Below are 18931 nucleotides of genomic sequence, written 5' to 3' on the forward strand. Positions count from 1 at the left end.
CCCTGAGCACCATAAAAGGATGAAAAGTCCAGAGTACAGATGACCGTGATGAGCCAGGTGCTGGTGGTGGCTGGTGACTCCCACAGTGCAGGGCCAATAATACACGCCTGTCCTGTATGTTTATTGCAGTAGAGGTAGAAAAGGGGACACTCTCCACAGCAACATGATCCCCTGGGACATCTGAGTATTGGGTGGCAGCCTTTAATGTGCCCCTGGAAATGGAAACCACAACAGAAGTGCAGAGAGGCTGGAGCAGTGACCTTGAAACCACCCCATCGGTTCACTTACCACTCTCAAGTGGCCCCCCCTTCCAGCAGGGGTTGTCTGGTAACTGCTTGCCTGCGGACTAGGTAGGTTGGTAGAAGGGAGACTGATGCATATGCCTTCCCGAGGGGCATGTAGCTGCTGCCTCTGCATCTATGCCGTCTGCCACCCAAGGACTTGTGCGTCTGCACGTGCGGATGCTCCGTGTGGGCACGCTGGTGTGGGGGCTCTGCTGACTGTGGGCGCTTGAGCAGTCCTGCTCACACTCTCCTTCGTGAGGTGCAGGCGTGAAGCGAGCAGCGCCTCTGTGTGTGGGCATGTGTGGGGGAGGACCTGCTGCTGCCATCCTAGGGACCCCCAGCATCAGGAAACTGTTGAGATACACGCACCTTGTGGTGCGTGTGTGCTTGTGCATGTGCACACACATACACAAATCATTGCAATGTAGTGGGATCCTTGAGATCCCAAGGAGCAGAGGTAGAAGGGCCATTAAGAACTTTATTTGTGTCCAGCCTCTAAATTATGGGCCCCATCTTCAAATCTACCTGGTGCAAGCTAGCCTCAGGACCATAGCACTGGCTGTTCCCTAAACACGTACATGCCTTTCATTGGGTTGCCTTCTTCAGTTCTTTACCACTCTTCACCGTGTACGTCTCTTGTGCTTCTCTTGTCTCTACTTAATTTGACTTAACCCGTGTATTTCCTCACATGCTAACCTTGCTCTCTTAAGAGAATGCAAGTGGGATTTTTGCCTGTTTCTTTTTGCGCCCGTGAACGGCGCCTCGCCCTCAATTGGCGTGCAATAACACGGTTGAATGTGTGGGTCCACGCACCATCTATACTTACTTATTTTCTATAAATTTGTTATGAAAATAACAATTTTATTTATTTATTTATTTTTTATTTTTTTGAAATACCCACTTTTAACCTCTCCCTTTCACAGGTGTGGTGTGCTTATTACACTCCTTTTCAAATACACATTTGAAATTTACAGAACTATTAAGAGTTTAACCCTCAGGGTATCACATGCTGGGAATCACAGTCCAGTGTAGGCCCTTCTGTGGACACATGGATAGAAAAATTGAAGCCCAGAGAAGGTCGGAAGCTAGTCCAGTGCCTCACCCATGTACACCCTGGAACCAACTCTCCTGACTTCTAGTCTTCTTCTTCTTTTTTTTTTTTTTTTTTTGGAGGTGGGCAGTTTGAGGGATAAGGGGAGGGCAGGGCTGGATGATTCAGCCTCTTGTCCAGCCGGAGGAGAGCCAGACGTGCCTGGTAACTGGTGAATGGCATGGGGGCGTGGCAGGGTCAGCAGCCACCTACGTATCCAGAGTCACGGTGCCCGCCTGGCTGCAGGGCTGTGTGCCCAGCTCTGGAAGCCAGCATGAGCTACACCTTTCTTCCCAAGCGCCTTGGACCCGGGGCTGCTCCAGCCTGGCTCTCACATCTGATCAGAGGTAGATCTGGGATTCAGACCCAGTTCTCCGCTACAGCACATTGGCTAGGGGCTGCCTGTCAGTGGCTGCTGACATGAGGCACAGGGGCATGGGGGTAAAGCGGAAGCTGGGCTGTTCCGATTATGAGTGGACTGGAGAGCAAGAAGCGACCCAACGCTGGGGAAGGGAGGCAGGGAGAGCCTGGCCTGGAAGAGTGATGCAGAGGCGGCTTTGTGTAAAAGGCGGAAGTTCAGCCCCCTCAGGCATCCTGCACACGTTGTAGAAATGGTTTCTGCATCTCATTTCCGGCAGCAGTGACTCTACAAAGCAGGTATTATCATCCTTGCTTTCCTGATGAGGAAGTTGAGACTCAGAGAGGTGAAGTGATTTTACTACAGGAAACCCAGCAAGCTGCACAGGCACCATGTTGAGTAGGTTCTGGGAGGGAGCATGCCCCCTGCTTGCATCTGGTGGAGGAGGGCTGGCTAGGGGAGGACAGGGGCCTGTGGATGTGGGAGCAGGCTGGGGTGGAGAGGGTAGGCTGCTCACTGGCCAAATGACTTGGCAAATCACAAAACTTTTCTGAGCTTCAGTTTCCTCATCTATAAAATGGGAATAACAGTACTCTCAGTTCGCAGCTTAGGGAGGTAAGATAAAATCACAGTAACACATTGACGATACGTACACCAAAGGCCTGGAACGTAAGCAGCAGTCAACAGCTCAGTAAATAGCGGTGTGAGTCATGCAAGGCAAGCTTGCCCGGTGGCCACCTGCCCTGACCCGGGACTCCGGTGCCCTGCTCACACATGTGAGCCAGCCAGGACCCTAAGATGGTCAGCGCTGCCTAGGCAAATGCTGGTGAGGTGGGGGCTGCTGAGGGTGCCCCCTGGGGGCAAGCAGGAGGCCGCAGTCTCAGCCCAGGGTGGCACCGGGCATGCGGCCTCCCCAGCCATTTCCCTTGCACAGTGACACCAGCGTGCTTGGCTGTGGTTATCATTCCTACTGCGTTTTTTCTCCTGGGTTATTTATTTTTCTGAAAGGAAGGAATGTGGGGAATTTACCACAGGGTGCTGGGCTTCACGTTCGGAGGCACTATGGCCTCTTCTATAAGAGGGAAGTGGCCAAGACAGATGACTGAGGGGAAAAAGGGGTGAAGAAAAGAGCCAGACTGAATCTGGGGCCCAGGGCAGTGGAGCACTTATATAACCCACCCAAAACCCGGAGGCATATGTCACTGCTCTTCTGGTCTGAGGGTGTGGGCCTTGTTATATGCATAGCTCCAGGGAAACTCCACCTGAATCACCCTGAGTCTCTGGGCAAGCCCCAGGGGAGTGTTCCTCTTCAAAGCTGCCTTCCTCTTCAGGTCTTGATTTGGAGTGTGCATGGGGTGGGAGTAGAGTGGGGATTGCCTTGACCCTTCCAGACTCTGCTGAACCATTCTGTGCTGGAATGCATCTCCATCTTTCAAGATCTGTGTCATATGACACCCCCACCAGGAAGTCTTCCTGAATTGCTTCATCCTAATTCAGCTCTCTCTTGGGTTCTGTATTGTCCCAGCACTTAAGTCTAATGATTGGGGTGTTCACCTCCCTCACCATCTGTAAGCTCGCTGTTCTTGCCTCTTCTTTCCCCCTTACCCTAGTAGCCACCCTCTAGATCTCCGATCTAGGCTCTAGGTGAATCTAGAATTCAGATCCAGGGATGAATGGTGGAGCAGAAAGTGAAGGTGGATTTGGATTGTGGGTGTGCTCATTCTTCATCTGTCTTTAGTTAACATTTACTGAATCCCTCGCAGGTGATGACCACTGCTGAGAGAGGATGGAGACCAACTCTGTAGGTTGGTACAGGGCCATGTGAAGTGCCCAGAGTGCCAGGCCCTGGGTTGGGTACTGGGACCCAAGGATGACCCAGGCCTGGCCCTGCCTCCAGCACAGGCACAGTTTAGGAGAAGCCATCTCTCCCCTGCCCTGACTCGCCAGCTCTTTGTCTCCTGGATTACATGCTTTTATTTTCTGGAAATCCAGGGTGTGACTGTCTTTCTGTACTCCCCAGGCTTCCAAGGCTAGTGGGGGATGGAGGCTGATACAGCAGAGGGCTTGGTGGCAGGCCTGGTTCACAAGGGCTGGGCTGAAAGTAGAGTGCCTGGAACTGAGCTTGGCTCTCTGAACTGGCCCCTTCCAGATTGCTGTGAACCTGGGGCTGAGCCTGTCTCTCTTTGGTTACCACTTCCAAGTCACTGAAGATCTTCTGACCCTATCTTAGTGATTAGGCCAATAGAGCAGGCAGGAGGGAGGTGGTGCTCCTGGTTCCCGGCAGAGAAGACCCCGCATCAGGGCCCTGCTCAACCAGCAGTGAGCAGTACTTGTGATCTGTGGGCTACTGCCAGCCTGCTGACTTGGGAGCCCCCCTCTTAGTTTCCCCCCACCCATCCACCTTGCCCTCCCCGGTCTCAGTCTACTGCCAGCAGGGAGATACCAGGAGTGAGGCCTGGCCAGCCTCTTTCACAGAGGCCTTAGTTTCTTCATTCTCTACTTGCTCTGTGGTCCCTTAGCAAAGCTGATCAGGGGAGGAGCATTGGTCTAAGAGTCTGGATTGATTGAAGAGGGCTTCCTGGAGGAAGCAACAGTTGGGCTGGACCTGGAAGAATGGGCAGAGTATTTCAGAAGGAGGTGCTTAGGCTTGATTGGGGCCCATCCTGCTCCATCCCCACACTGCCCCTGGCCCCCTTGCAGGCTGAGACCTGGGGAGTTGCTAATTTTCTGGGTGTCATTTTCCTCAACAGTAACATGGAGTTAAGGGGGCCTCCCTGATGAGATGTGTAAGGATTTTATGAGAAAATGCACATCAGAACCTTAGCTCGGTAGCATCCGATGCACCCCACGTCACTGCTGTCAGCTTCCACGACTTCATTGTTGTTCTGTAGGCCTCAGTGGAGGCCTCTGTTCTGTAGGCCTCTGTAGGCCTCTGTGGGGGACAGAGGGGGCAGAAATGAAGCATTCCTTCGCAACCTGGAGGGGGAGGGGGATAAGACTGAGACCGTGGTTGCTGTGAGGCAAGGAGGTGGAAGGAGGCAGCATGGCAGGAGGCCCATGTGACCAGCCCTGGACTGGGCACTGGCCACCCTGGGCCTGAACCCTGACTCTTCCTCTAACTAGTGTTGCTGCCCTGAGCAAGTCACTGCAGCCCTCCGGGCTCATCTCTTTTCCAACATGGAGACAAGGGTGCTGCTGGCCTCGTGGGTTACTGGGGAGCAGGGGCTGGGTATGGTGAGCACACCCTGCAGGTGTGTTCTAGGGTGAATAATAAGTGAGGTGGTACAGGCTGCGCACAGGTGGACCTGGGGAGGCTTTTGGGGGCTGTTATTGAAGTAGCATGTAATACACGGGCTCTGGGGGGTGGGTCTGTGCACACCCCACAGGGAGGGGAGAACTCAAAAGACAGGTGAGATAACCACAAGCTACCGGGCTCCCTCTGTCCATGCTGAGGGCACAGAGAGCAGGCTCTCAGGATCTCAGGCGGCCCCGGTGCCAGGGGCACCAGAGGGTGGGTGAGGACTCACTGCTTGATCCTGTATGTCCTGGGGAGGCAGGAGAGAGACTCCAGTGGAGCCAGGCGGGAGGAAGATGAATCTGGCAGTTCAGGGCGGGTAGATTGGCGGGGGAGACGCTGGGGGTGGAAAGGCCATTTAAAAGGCTGTTGCAAAATCGGTTTTCCTGATAAAGAGCTGGGCTGAGTCATCCGTGGAGAAGAGAAGTCACATCTAGCTCTCTGCGTTGCCATCGATGTTGGATTTTCCTCTTTGTCAGAGAGGCAATTGGCTGCCTTTTCTGGAGGCTTTGAGAACTGAGGCCGGCTCAGCATCCACGGGGAGCTGGGTTGCAGAGAGGACCCAGCCAGAGTGAGTAAGATGAGCAGTTGGAGGTGACTTTGCGGTTTCAGAGTGTGTGTCTTAGGGCTTGTGGTATCCCTTTCTGGTCTCAGTTTCCCCTGTGGGCATCAAAGGATTAATGGTTACTTCTGCTATGTTAGTGGCAAGGCTGGGGTGGCAAGGTTGGAGCGGCAAGGTTGGAGCTGGGTGTTGGGCTCCCCACTCCCATTGCTATGCATCTCCCTGTCCTGGCAGTCCTTTCCACCATAGTCTGAATTATTCTCCTCCTGAGAGGAGCTCAGTCTGCTGGGGCTCAGTCAGGTTGCACTCACCAGGACTCTGGTGTGGATGGAGAACACCCCAGGGAATGGAGGCTGTGTCATTTCCTCCTTTCGGGTGGGGAGGATGCAGAGCAGGGGCAGGCAAGGTAGCCAGGTCATTCCTCAGGCTCGATTCATCTTCCTGCTCCCAGTGTAGTCAGAGGTTGTGCAGAGGCCAGCCGTTGGTTCCTTCCTGACCCCACCAGGGGAGCCGATTACCCTGCCTGTTTACCTGTATCTTTGCCAAGACCCCCAGAGGCTACAATCAGGCTGCCCTCAGCCATTCCCTATTCCTTCTTCTGGCTCCCTGACCTACTCCACCCTCCCTGGACCTGGCCTCCCATGGATGGCAGTCTTGTGAAGAAGTATTTCCTTGCATTCTTTCCCTGCCCTGACCTGCTTTGGCCTCCCTTCCCTGGCCCACCTCCCTCCTTCGGATCCTCTGTCCCCTCTGGCAGGCCTGGTGGTCTGCAGAATAGGCAACTGCCTGCAGAGGTGATGGGGGGAGGAGAAAGGGCTTAGCCCTGCCTGAACTGAAACTTGGGTCTCCTGACTCCCAATACTGTGCTCTTTCCACTCCACTAGTCTTTCCTGTCCTATCTGTCATTTCTATCTTAGTAAGGATGAGTGAATCTGTTCTTCTGAGAAGAGAAAGCATGAATTGTTCTAGGCAGCTCAATATTTAGGGGAGAGGACAATTTGGGGGGCCTTGTTCATGAGATGAAGAAACAGAGGGCTCTGCAGACCATTGTCCAGGCACCCTGGAGACTCTGTTGGCACATCCCCCCATCCAGAGTCAGGATCAGAAAGGCAGGGTGGTGAAGAGATGAAACTAAGCAATCAGACTTTGAGTCTTGAATCCCAGCTACAAATTGTATGACCCTAGACAGGTGTCTCTGAGTTCCAGTTTTATCTGCAAACTAGGCTACTCCCAGAACTTCTGTCTCAGGGTTGTTGGGGCAATTGAAGGAGATGTTGTGTTTGACGCAGAGCAGTGAAGTTTCAATAATTACAGCAACCCCCACAACCCCCATCCTCGGCCATATTCAGGACCTTGTCCCCTCCCCCAATTAGGGACCTAGGTCCCCTGACCTCAGGCAGCTCTTCTGTGTGTCTGCTCTCTCTCGTCTTCCTCTCTGGAAGGTCTGTCTTCAGGGCTCCTGTTCCATTGTCCAGGGTGGGTTTTTAAAGGGCTAGCCCACTCCTGACCCTACAGAGGCAAGGAGAAGAGGGGTGTTCTGACTTGCATAGGTACAGGCTGTGACCAAGAAGTTTGGGGGCCCAGTGAGGTGGTTATCCGCAGGGCCTTTGGCCACCACCTTCCTCCTTAATACCAGTGAGCACTGCTGTGGGAGCTGACTGGCTCAGACATCTCTGGGTGGCAGTTTCCTAGTTTGCAGATGACATTGCTTCTCCTGATGCTTGTAATGGGGGGCTCTGGGGTGCCCAGCGTTGGCCCAGCCCCCTTCTTTCATCTTTGTTTGTGCAGGTTGGCAAAAGCTGTCTGGATCGCTGACTGGGTCTGGTCCAAGCCTCCTGCCGAATTCCTTTTCCATGGAGTCATTGCGGGCTGGGCTGGGGGCACGGGAGCTCTCCTTGGAGGCAGGGCTCATGGCCCCTTTCCTGCCTCCTCCTCTTGTCCCAGAACAGAGTTCCCTTGGGGGAAGTTGAGTGTCTGGCTGGGGCTGGGCCCCAGGGCTTCTCTGTGCCCCTTCTCTCTCTCTTAGGTCAGTTTATCTCTGAAGGCCCTTCATGCTCCCACATTTGAGGATTTTTTTTTAATCCATGGCTTTAGACCCAGCCCGAGGCAGAATAGTAAGGAGAAAAGCAGGAAAAGGCGGGGATGTTGGGAGGTCTGGATTACTCAGACACCAAAGCACTCTGCTTGGGACCCCATCAGCGGCTTGGTGCTCCCTAGGGTCCCACAGCCCAGCCAGGCAGGAGCCTTCTGCTTCTGTGCCTGGGGCAGCTCTCTGGATCCCTCAGAGGCCCATTGGTGAAAGTGGATCATAGAGTTTGTGCTTCATACTGCTGTTGTGAGGATTAAAGAAGAGACTGTGGCAAGCCCGTTCTGGGCACATGGTCGCTGCTGAGCATGTGGTTGCTGCCACTGTGGTGTCAGAAACACAGTGATCCTGCTGTTTATCTGGCTGCGCCCCAGGGGGACGCGATTTCTGTCTGAATCTCTGCAGGGCTGTCAGGTTGGCAAAGAAAGCTTTTTATCTGGGTGGCAGGAGGGGGCAGAACCATGTCAGAAGGCAGATAGTTGTGTGAGGGGCATCTTCACAGCTGCTGAATGGCAGTTAACAGTGGCTCCCTGTTAGCTGAGTGTGTCAGCAGGCTGGTACACTCAGGGGGTGTGGTTTTAGGGATACAGGAACGATGTGGGGAACCGGATCCTGTGACAGGCATCTCTGAAAATCTGAGGTTGTGATTTGGGGCAGTAATCACTGTCTCCCCCCATCTCTGGAATCCCCTGCTGTGTGGACTTAAGAGTCAGATCCTCTCTCTGGGCCCAGATCTGTGGGTGAATGTCCTTTGCTAGAAGCAGCTCTGACCTCTTCCAGGGAGTAATGAGGTGAAATGTCCGCCTATTCTAGGGGAGCACCCTGGCCCCAACATTCATGACTTCACTGTAGCCTCCCAAACCCACTGTCACCCTTCTCAGTCAAGGAAACTGGCTCTGAGAGCGGCTGTGACTTGCCAAGGTCATACAGCTAGCAAATGCCAAGCCCAGAGGGGGCCAAGAGGTCTGGTTCTAAGCAGAGCAGAGGGAGTGACAGTGCATGAGCTGAGGCGCTAGCTCTCGCCTACTTCAGCTGGCCCCAGGGAAAGAGGCTGGCCAGCCCCTCAGATCCTTTATCTGAGGTGATCCAGGCAAGAAAGGAGCCCCAGAAAGAGGAAGGAGATATCCTGGTTCGTGGACAGGCCTGTGCTCTTACTATTTCAGACAGGTGGGCAGAGCTGTGTGTGTGCGCATGACGAGCCCTGTCCAAATGCAAGGAGCTTGGGGCCAGAGAGTCCATGGTTGCTGGGCCTGATCCCAGCCCATTGTAGGTCCGACCTGGCACCTCAGTTTCCCCATCTGTTCAGTGGGTGTGGTGCTGACTTAGCTTCTCTATCAAGGCCCTTTCACCTCTGACAGTCCATGAATTCTGAGCCTCACTGGCAGGATGCCTAGAAAAACGGTCCCTGGAGACCCATTCGGCATGCCATGCATGGCCAGTGCTAATGAGGGCAAGGTGAAAGGAAGGCAGGGTCAGGTTCCTCAAGAACTAATTAGCTTCCCACATGAGGGGGAGATGGAAGAGGAATTTTCCCAGCCACTGACAGAGCTGCTAATCCCGGGCACAGGCTGTCCCATTCATATGTCCATTTGTTCATTCATTGCTCAATAAGCATAAATTAAGCGCCAGATATGTGCCAGTTAGGGACTGTGGCAATAAAGAGAAATGGTTGCCCACAGTGAACTCACAGATTAATAGGGGCCTGACTCTAGCCTGATCCCTGACCTCAGACCCCAGATTCCAGGCCCAGATTGAACCCCAATCTCCCTTTGACTGTCCCTTGTATATCCTAAAGAGATCTTTTGAGACAAGCTGACATCATGAGCTTGGGCTTGTTCTGACTCCCGGTTTGTCATTCCCCCCACCCCTGCCCCTTTGCTGTATGACTTGGGTTTTGTAAGTCTCTGGCCCTCTTCTTCCACTTCTGTAAAACAGGCAAGTAATGCTTGTCTTCTGCTGTTCCTGGAGGATAAAGTGAAGTAATACAATGTTCTAGTACAGTTGCTGTTGAAACTACCCTGATTTATGACCTTTCTAGTGTTAAAATATGAGAATTTTTAAATGACTGTTTAAAATATAGATGGGAAGACACTCTGTAAGGACGTAGAAGAAACTAATACAGCTCTTACCTGTCCGTGGTGTGGGCATTCAGGCCTGGAGGCACACTTTCACTGTATACCTTTTTTGATTTTTGTTTAGACCATGTGAAGGTATTACTTATTCTCCAAAGGGGAAATGTTAGTGTCCAAATAAATGACTACACTATGAGTTTGAAAATCCAAAGGGTTCCCAAGGAAAGTAATGTAAAAAATGCCCTGCTGGTTCACTCACACATTCAATAATATTTACTGAGAGCCCACTTGATGCCAGGCATGATTCTAGAGCCAGAGTTAGAGTGATAAAAAAAATTGAACAAGGCTGTTGTTCCCTTGGAGCTGATGGCCTAGGTGGGCAAATAGAAAATAAATAGGGAAATATGTGAAGAAGCTAATTCTGAATTGTGGCGAATGCCATGAAGAAAATAAAACAAAGAAAGGGGATAGGAGAGGAGAGGGATCATTGTAAAGGGAGGCCAATCCAGAAGTGACATTCAAAGAAGCCCTGAATGACAAGAAGGAACCAACAGGAAATGCCACCTGGGAAAGATCATTCAGAAGGAATAGCAAATGCAAAGGCCCTGGGGAAGGAACAAACTTGGAATTTTCATGGAACAGACAGTAAGTCAGCAAAACAGAGCCCAGTGAGAGAGAAGAAGGGTAGGAGATGAGTTGGGGGTATAGTGAAACCTTACCTGCTAGAGAGAATTTGCTCTAGTGCAGAATCAGCAACCCTCAGGGGGAGGCCAGAAGAAGGGCTGGTGAGACCTGAAAGGATAGTTGGGCCATGATAGTTGGGTCAGAGATCTTCATAAGAAGAGGGGTCTAGGAAACAATGTGTAAAAATCAAATTCCAGAAGGAAAGATCATCTGTAGGATCATCTGTAGGATCATCTGTAGGATGATCGGGGTGGCCATCTGTCCGTCTGTCTGTATATCACAGTGGCTGTGCTAACCAGGCCTCTGTCCTTTCCTGTAGCCCTGGGCCGGAGCACCAGCTTCACTGAGAAGGATCTGAAGGAGGCCAAAGCCCGGAGTCAGCAGATAGCCGCGCAGCTCACCACCCCTCCCAGCTCCAACTCCCGTGGTGTCCAGCTCTTCAACAGGCGCCGGCAGAGGGTAAACGAGTTCACTTTGGAGAGCCACGGCCGCAGGGGACAGAAGCTCGGCCAGGAGTCCTTCAGAGTGCCCCCTGCTCACCCGGCCAGCCATGCCCCAGGGCTCAGCCTGAAACCCACCTCACTCCCTGAGCCAGGCCGTCCACAGAGCCCCGACTGCCAGAGCCCTGACGTAGGGGTCCTTGGCTCCAGCATGGAGGGGTGTTCAGAGGAGGCCAGCTTGCTGCGGCACCTGGAGAAGGTAGCCAGCGAAGAAGAAGAGGTGCCCCTGGTGGTTTACTTAAAGGAAAATGCAGCCCTGCTGACAGCCAACGGGCTCCACCTGTCCCAGAACCGGGAGGCCCAGCAGGCCCCAGCAACCCCACCTCCGGCCGAGGTCCCCAGCCCAGTTGCAGATGTCAACCAGAACCTTTCCTCACACCATGACACGATCATCACACTAGCTTCTAACAGCAGCCATGGGCTGCCAGCCACAGATGTCAACCAGAACCCACCAGCGGCTGTCACCCCACTTTCCAGCACCCCACAGAATTCTTCAGGGGCACAACTCCCTCCAAATGGCATGATTTCAGACTCCAAGTCCAGCACCCTGTGTGCTAGCGGGCAGCCCCAGGAGCTGGCTGCAGAGGTGAGATCGAACACACACCTTGTGGATAAGGTCTCTGCTCCATCTAATGCCACCAGCACCTTCTCCAAAGAAGTCACACCCATCTCCAGCTTCCGGTCCCCAGCTCCAGATTTCATGTCCAGTTCTCTGCTCATTGATGTGCAGCCCAGTGCCCCAGTGGTGTCTGCAGAACAAGAGATATCCGGGCGGACAGCTGCCACCACACCCAGCAAGCTGTACAGTGAGGTCCACCTCACTCTGGCCAAGCCCCAGTCAGTGGTCAACAGGACAGCCCGCCCTTTTGGGATCCAGGCACCAGGGGGCCCCAGCCAGATGGAGCGAAGCCCCATGGTAGAGAGACGACATGTGGGGACCCCAGTTCCCCAACCCTCCACTGTGGCAGATCAGAGCCCTCGGCCACAGAGACACGTGATGTCATCCCACAGCCCCATGGTGGAAAGGAGGTCGGTGGCTCAGCGAAGCCCTGCCTTGGAGAGACGCCCCTTGGGGAACTTCACCCCACCCCCGACCTATGCTGAGACCTTGTCCACAGCACCCCCAGCTTCCCGAGTTAGATCTCCTCCCTCTTATTCTGCCCTGTACCCCAGCTCCGACCCCAAGCTTTCTCATCCAAAAGGCCAGGCAGTTCCCAGCAAGACGGGCATCTTGGAGGAGTCGATGGCCCGCAGGGGCAGCCGGAAGTCAATGTTCACCTTTGTGGAGAAACCCAAGGTGACCCCAAATCCAGACCTGCTGGATCTGGTGCAGACAGCTGATGAGAAACGGAGGCAGAGGGACCAGGGGGAGGCAGCTGGGGAGGAGGAGCCCTTCGCGCTGGGGGCTGAGGCCTCTAACTTCCAGCAGGAGCCTGCGCCGAGGGACAGGGCCAGCCCCGCAGCAGCCGAGGAAGTTGTCCCGGAGTGGGCCTCATGCCTCAAGTCACCACGCATCCAGGCCAAGCCAAAACCCAAACCCAACCAGAACCTCTCTGAGGCCTCCGGGAAGGGGGCTGAGCTCTATGCCCGCCGCCAGTCCCGGATGGAGAAGTATGTCATTGAGTCTTCTGGCCACGCTGAACTGGCCCGCTGCCCTTCACCCACTATGTCCTTGCCTTCATCCTGGAAATACTCTACCAGTGCCCAAGGGGGCTTCCGAGTGGCATCCCTAAGTCCAGCTCGGACCCCGCCTGCTTCCCTCTACCATGGCTACCTGCCTGAGAATGGGGTCTTGCGCCCAGAGCCCACCAAGCAGCCACCCTACCAGCTGCGGTCCTCGCTCTTTGTCCTGTCCCCACTCAAGGAGCCTGCCAAGGCCTCACCAAGAATGACCTCGTCCAGAGCCACCTCCCCAGCCAAGCCGAGCTCCCTGGACCTGGCGCCCAGTCTGCCCAAGTCAGCCCTCCCTCCATCTCCAGCCCTGCCTCGGCCTTCCCGCTCCTCGCCCAGTCTCTACACCCTGCCCAGCCAGGACAGCCTGCAGCCAACCACCGTGAGCCCCACCTATAGCAGCGATATCTCCCCAGTGTCTCCCTCCAGGGCGTGGTCTCCCCGAGCCAAGCAGGCCCCCAGGCCTTCCTTCTCCACCCGGAATGCGGGGATCGAGGCTCAGGTGTGGAAGCCTTCCTTCTGCTTCAAGTAACGAACCCCATAGGGGTCCTACTGCCCATCAGTGCCCCCCTCCAAGGGCCGATGTAGAGCAGATGTGGCAGGAAGTGGCACAGGGCTGAGAGGCAGGAGAATGGGGACTCGGGGACATCAAATCTAATGGGACACCAACTAGCTTTGTGATGTTGGGCGAGTTACCTCCCTCTCTGAGCTGCAGCTGCCCCTTCCCTACTGTGAGGGTGGTTGGACTCCATATTTGGGATCTGAAGTCTTATACCAGGTGGGGAGGGAGGTCATGGGAGAGAACATCCTTGGCAGGCCTGAATGGGGCTGAGAGGCTTCCTCTGGCCTTTGTGAGCTGTGAGGATGCCAGCATTTTGCTGGGGAATGGCCTAGAAGGGGACCCTAACCAGTTTCTGGAGCCCACAGAGCCTGCCTGTGACCCAGTCAGCCAAGGAAGGGGTCTGCCCCTCAGCTGCCCCAGGGCAGCCTCCACATCGTGGCCCCAGCTCCTGGCATTTTTCTGCCTGTCGTTGGATTCTCACCACTACGGGTCTGTCTCTTTCGCCTCTGCCTGTGGATGTTCCTCTCAGCTGCTTCAGAGAACTTTGCCTCAGCCTCCATGTTTTCTCCTTCCCTGTTTTCTTCCGCTGGATGAGGACTCAGCCCATCATTGCTGTCTGACGCTTCTCCTCCTGCCCCTTCCGCTCAGCTGCCTCTGTGCCCTCTCCAAACACCTGGCTCCAGTCCACCTGACTCCACCTGGCTGGCTGTCCCGGTTCCAGAGTGTGTGGGAGGTCCCGGGGGATCGCCGAGAGGCCATCACTATAGAAGGATGTGCAGGTGTGAGGGTGCGGCTAGCGAGGGCTTCCCAGCAGTGTACCTGTTGCCTGTTGGCAGCCTCTCTGTACAGTGAAAGGGCCGCACGGAGAGGGTGAGGGGATTCTGGTCCTATCTTGACCTTCCATTTGCTGGGTGACCTTGGCCAAATCCCCTTCCCTTCTTGGACCTCAGTTTTCTCATTTATATAATGAGGGCCCTTCCATGCTGGGACAATGTGTGAGGATTGAGAAGACAGGCTGGGGCTTTGGGAGAAAGGCCTTGTAAGTGATAAGCCAGTCCCTGGGTAAGACAGGGAAGGAAATGGGCTGTTGCCCTAGGAGAGATGGAGATTAGATGTCTGAGGGCATGTTTATTCCTGGGGAGGGTGTGGCTGGGATGAGCTGTGGCAGGAGGCCAAGGAGCAAGAAGCCTAGGCTCAGATGGCTCTGGCTTGGGGTTGTCTGCAGAGAGTGGAAACAGGTGAGGTCCAGGGCAGGAGCTCAGCAGCTCTGTGGGAAGGGATGAGGAGATCTTCAGATGTTGAGGAAAAGACTGAGACTTAAGAAATCTGGATTCTAACAGACCCGATGTGTATCTTTGGGACTCAGTTGCTCCATTTCTACAGTGAGGGTATTGAGTTAGGTTGTCTGAGATCCTCCCCACCTCTGACAATTTTGAAGTGATACAGCCCCCCCAAACCAGGCTTTGTGGGGGCTGGGGGTGAGAGAATTACAGACTCTTGAGGCAGGATTCAGATGGAAGCTTCCCAAAGTGGGGGGGCTGAGCGCCACCCACTTCCTCTTTCCCAGGCCTATTTCTGGGCTCCCTAGTGGGGCAAGGGGTGGTGGAGGCGGTCCCCATGCTGGGCTGAGCCTGCAGTTTTCGTGAGCTCTGGGCGCGTCTCCATGGGAACAGGGGTGCCTTCCCAGTGAGCTCATTCTGCCCAGAACTCGGGGGCGTGCGTGGGGGAGCTGGGACTGAGCTTTGAGTGAGCTCAGTTCCTCCATGCCAGCCCCTCCCAGTGTGAGTGAGGCCCCTGTCCTGAACCCTGGATTGCCGGGGTCCCCGAGGGCCAGCCCTGGAAGAGCCCACCTCCGTCCTGCAGTTCCTGGCCAAGCCGGCAGAAAGCTTCTCCGACTTTGTTTTCTCTCCTGTCCTCAATACACTCTGCCTCAAATCTGTCTTGCTTCTTTCTTCCGCGCTCGCTGGCTGGTGGTCTGCATACTGAATGGGCCCTTTCCTTGGGTTCTGGCCTGGGGCGTGGGGTGGCTGTGTGGAGGCGTGCTGTGTCTCCCTCTGCTGCACCTGCTGCGTGTCTGGTGCTGCTATGGCGCGGGGGGACTGCTGGCTGGGAGGTGGGGGCTGCACCTCTGCCCCAGGTGAGCACTTAGGGAACCAGAGTCCTTGGAAATCATGGCTCCTTCTTTGGAGTTTGGCCCAAAAGGCTGCAGAACACAGGGAAAACCCACCACCCTTTATGGCCCGGGTTTAAGTGTTTTGTTTTGTTTTGTTTTTAATGGATTTTAAATGCCTTGAGCCAGAGCATATACCGTCTGGTCCCCCCCCCCCTCTCCGTGTTATCTAAATCTGGCTATATCACACATTCGTCATGTCGCTGTCTGGCTCCCAAAAGCACTGGGTTTCTGCCCCAGGGAAGGAACAGAACTGCCACTAGTCGTCAAAAAAGCTGCGTTCTACTCCCAGATCTGCAGCCAACTCCTGTGGAGCTAGACAGCCTCCCCTCCCCATCACTAGGCCTCAGTTTCCCCTTCTGAGGAAACTGAGCTCCCTAACTACTAGTTCCTGTCTGACCCTGTCATACTCTCACCTTTACCCTGCACAAGGCCTGGCACTGGTGATGGTACTGGGTGAAGTGGGGGCTGCTTTCTGAATTCTCACCCATGTGCAGTCCCAAGGGGTTCTTTCTGGTCACCAAGAACTTTGTCAGAAAGTGAACAGCTCTGATTCCCACAGGCTTTCTATATTGTGTAGTCCACCTCTTCCCTGCACACAGAGTTGGGATCCAGACCTGGCAGCTCTGATAAGGTCAGGCCCTGGCCCACCTCCAAGCAGTAAGGAGCTGCTCACCACTGTCCTCAACTTCCAACCTTGGCTTGAGGAGGAAATCACACCCCTTCCACTTGCTCACTCTAGTCTTTCCTTGTGGCCATCAAAGGTGGAGACCACCCTTTAGAAATTTTTCATATAGCTCTGCTAATCTCTCCACTCAGCCTACTCTTCAGGCTGAGGAGCCCTGGTTCCTTGGCCTCTATGCTTGTACAGGATTGGGTCATAGCCTCTTGGCTGCACCCCTGCATCCAAAGCTTCCAGGGATGTCAGCAGATCCAAGGTCTGGGGCTCACGTGTACACAAGTTAATCCTGGGAGTAAAGCAGTGGATTCCACACTGAGCTTTAACTCTCCTACTTGACAACTGGGGTCTTGGGTGTCCCGGGATGTCTATAGGGCTCAGGCCAGTATTACCATCCCATCGAGAAGCTCCTGTTCACACTGCTATACAGCAGTCCTCTTTAGGTCAAAGGACTCCACTTCAGAATCAGTAATGGATTCACCTAGTAGACATATACTTTATGTCTCTTGCTTCCTTTTGATTAGGATATTTAGATTCTGATTAGAGACCAGCTGGCTTTGCTATGGCATTCTGATTGGATGAGAGAATGGATCTTGTGGATGGTACTACATTTTACTTGGGTAGGAGACACTGAATGGGCTGGGTAGCTCTGGCTACTGTGAATCTGGATGGAATTGCAGGCTGACTGAACTGGTGGTTGCTGGGATCTGACTGGATGAACACTTGGATGATTTAGCATATACATACTGGATATGGATTCCTAAGCCCTGCACTTCCCAGCCAATCCAGTTAGGTGTGGTGTGGCCTTTAAGCAGCAAATAGTCTCTCTCTCTCCTCTCTGTCTCTGTCTCTCTCTCTGTCTCGGTCTCTTTCTCTCTCTCTCTCTCTCTCACACACACACACACACACACAATTCCTAATCAGGTAGAACACAGAACAGTTATTTATACCTATGAATGGCATTTTCATCATCTAGTAAAATGGAGTGATAATGTCAGCTACCTCATTAGTTGATTGTGAGGCTCTATTGAGAGATAAAAGGTGAGACTGGTGAGTCCCTAAAAAGGTAGGAAGCAGGTATGGCGGTGTATAACAGAGGTATGCTTTATAATCTCAAAAATGCTCACTAACCTGACCACATTCCCCACCCCACACTGGCAAGAAGTCCGTGAGGGGAATGTGCTGCCTAGGGAGAAAGAACACAGCTTCCCCTTATGTTTCCATCTGCCAATGATACAAGGGAAAATTAGGATGATCATGGTAACATATCAAGAGGGCCAGGGATGACAGGTCTTATCCTCAATCTAACCTTAACAATAATGGTTGATATTTTTAAGCTTTAAATTTTTGAATAGAGAGTACATTCAAATGGTTCAAAGAACATGTAACAAGTAGTACAAAGCCTGATTCTCACCCCCAGTGGCTGTAGATCCGGCCTAGGTTCGCCCCAGTTCTTAACAGGTAACCACTTTGGTAGTTTAATTCAACATTTTTAAAGGTAAGTAAGTAACTGAGCACTTACTCGCTTCCAAGAAATCTCCTACTACATGTAATGTCCTTTTACACAAGTTGTCTCCCTTAACCCTCACAACCACCCAATAGGGCCTGTGCTGATATTGTTACACAGCATCCCCGACAGGAAGGACATCCTTTCCCCCTAACACTATCACACCCCACTTTACCTAGGAGGAACCTGAAGCCCAAAGGCTCCAAGTTGCTTCCGTTGCTGGAGCAACTTCTCAGGTCCAGTCAGTAAGCACAGGGGTCTGTCCCCAGAGTGACCGGCCTTCCACCCCCTAGTCATCTGCTCCCTGTTACTGCGCAGGGGTCTGGGCTTCGGAGAGCCTCTGGCAGAGAGCAGGGCCTGCACGGTCCCCTGCCCTCGGCCGCCGGCTTCCCGCCTCTGTCCGAAGGTCCGGCCGACTCGGCCCCTCCCGAGCCCCGGTGTGGAGGACCCCAGCACTAACGCCTGCCCCACCCTCTCTGCTCTCTCCCCAGGACCGCCGGGAGAGCCTCCCCACCTCCCCGCCCTGGACGCCGGGCGCCTCGCGGCCCCCCAGCAGCCTGGACGGCTGGGTGAGCCCGGGGCCCTGGGAGACGGGCCGCGGGAGCAGCCTGAGCAGCCCCCCGCCGCTGCCGCCGCGGCCCCGGTCCCCCTCGTGGAGCGAGCGCTCGGTCTCCCCGCTGCGCCCCGAGCCCGAGGCGCGCCCCACCAGCCGCCAGCTGCAGGCGCTGCTGGCGCGGAACATCATCAACGCGGCCCGGCGCAAGAGCGCCTCCCCGCGGCCGGCGGGCGCCGAGAGCCGGCGGCCCTTCTCCCCGCCGCGGGGGCCCCCGCCCGCGCCCCCGCCCGCGCCCGCCCGGCCCAGCCCGCCTGCCGCCCCGCGCGCCACGTTCGCCCCGATCCCGCCCCGGCCCTTCCCCTGCCGCCGCTCGCCCACGGACTCCGACGTGTCCCTCGACTCCGAGGACTCCGGGGCCAAGTCGCCCGGCATCCTGGGCTACAACATCTGCCCGCGCGGCTGGAACGGCAGCCTGAGGCTCAAGCGCGGCAGCCTCCCCGCCGAGGCCTCCTGCACCTCCTAAATCCGGCGCCGCCCCACTCCCACCTACCCTCGCCGACCCGGCCGGAGGAGGGTCCCTGGGCTTGGGAGATGGTAGCATCCGGTCCCAAGAGGGCTGGCCTCTTTGGACAGCCCCAGGCACCAGGGGAGAGCGCTGTGGGCAGTGGTCCGAGCTTGGGGTCTTGCCCTGCTCTGTCATCCAGCTGTTCTGACTCTGGGAAAAACCCTTCCTCTGTCTGACCTTCAGCTTTTCCATCTGTTTAATGGGACTTTGGCCAAGACAATCTCCAAACATCTAAATTCCTCCTCCCGTGACCATGAGTGTGCGCGCGCGCGAGCACATGCACACAGACA

At 54.8% G+C, this 18931-nt stretch overlaps 1 protein-coding gene across 1 annotated transcript in view; it reads left to right on the top strand.

The window, feature by feature from the left end:
• SYNPO (synaptopodin) overlaps positions 1-18716 on the top strand; it is a gene marked incomplete at its 5' end in the record, with an annotated part of 33096 nt that extends 14380 nt beyond the window's left edge. Inside the window, 2 exons of the mRNA XM_084252301.1 lie at positions 10751-13104; positions 18012-18716. Coding sequence (XP_084108427.1) covers positions 10751-13104; positions 18012-18599 — 2942 coding nt within the window. The 3' untranslated portion in view covers positions 18600-18716. The remainder of the gene's footprint in view (positions 1-10750; positions 13105-18011) is intronic.
• Positions 18717-18931: the final 215 nt, after the last annotated feature.

Source organism: Talpa europaea (assembly GCF_964194135.1).
Source record: "Talpa europaea genome assembly, chromosome: 13".
Lineage (NCBI taxonomy): Eukaryota > Metazoa > Chordata > Mammalia > Eulipotyphla > Talpidae > Talpa > Talpa europaea.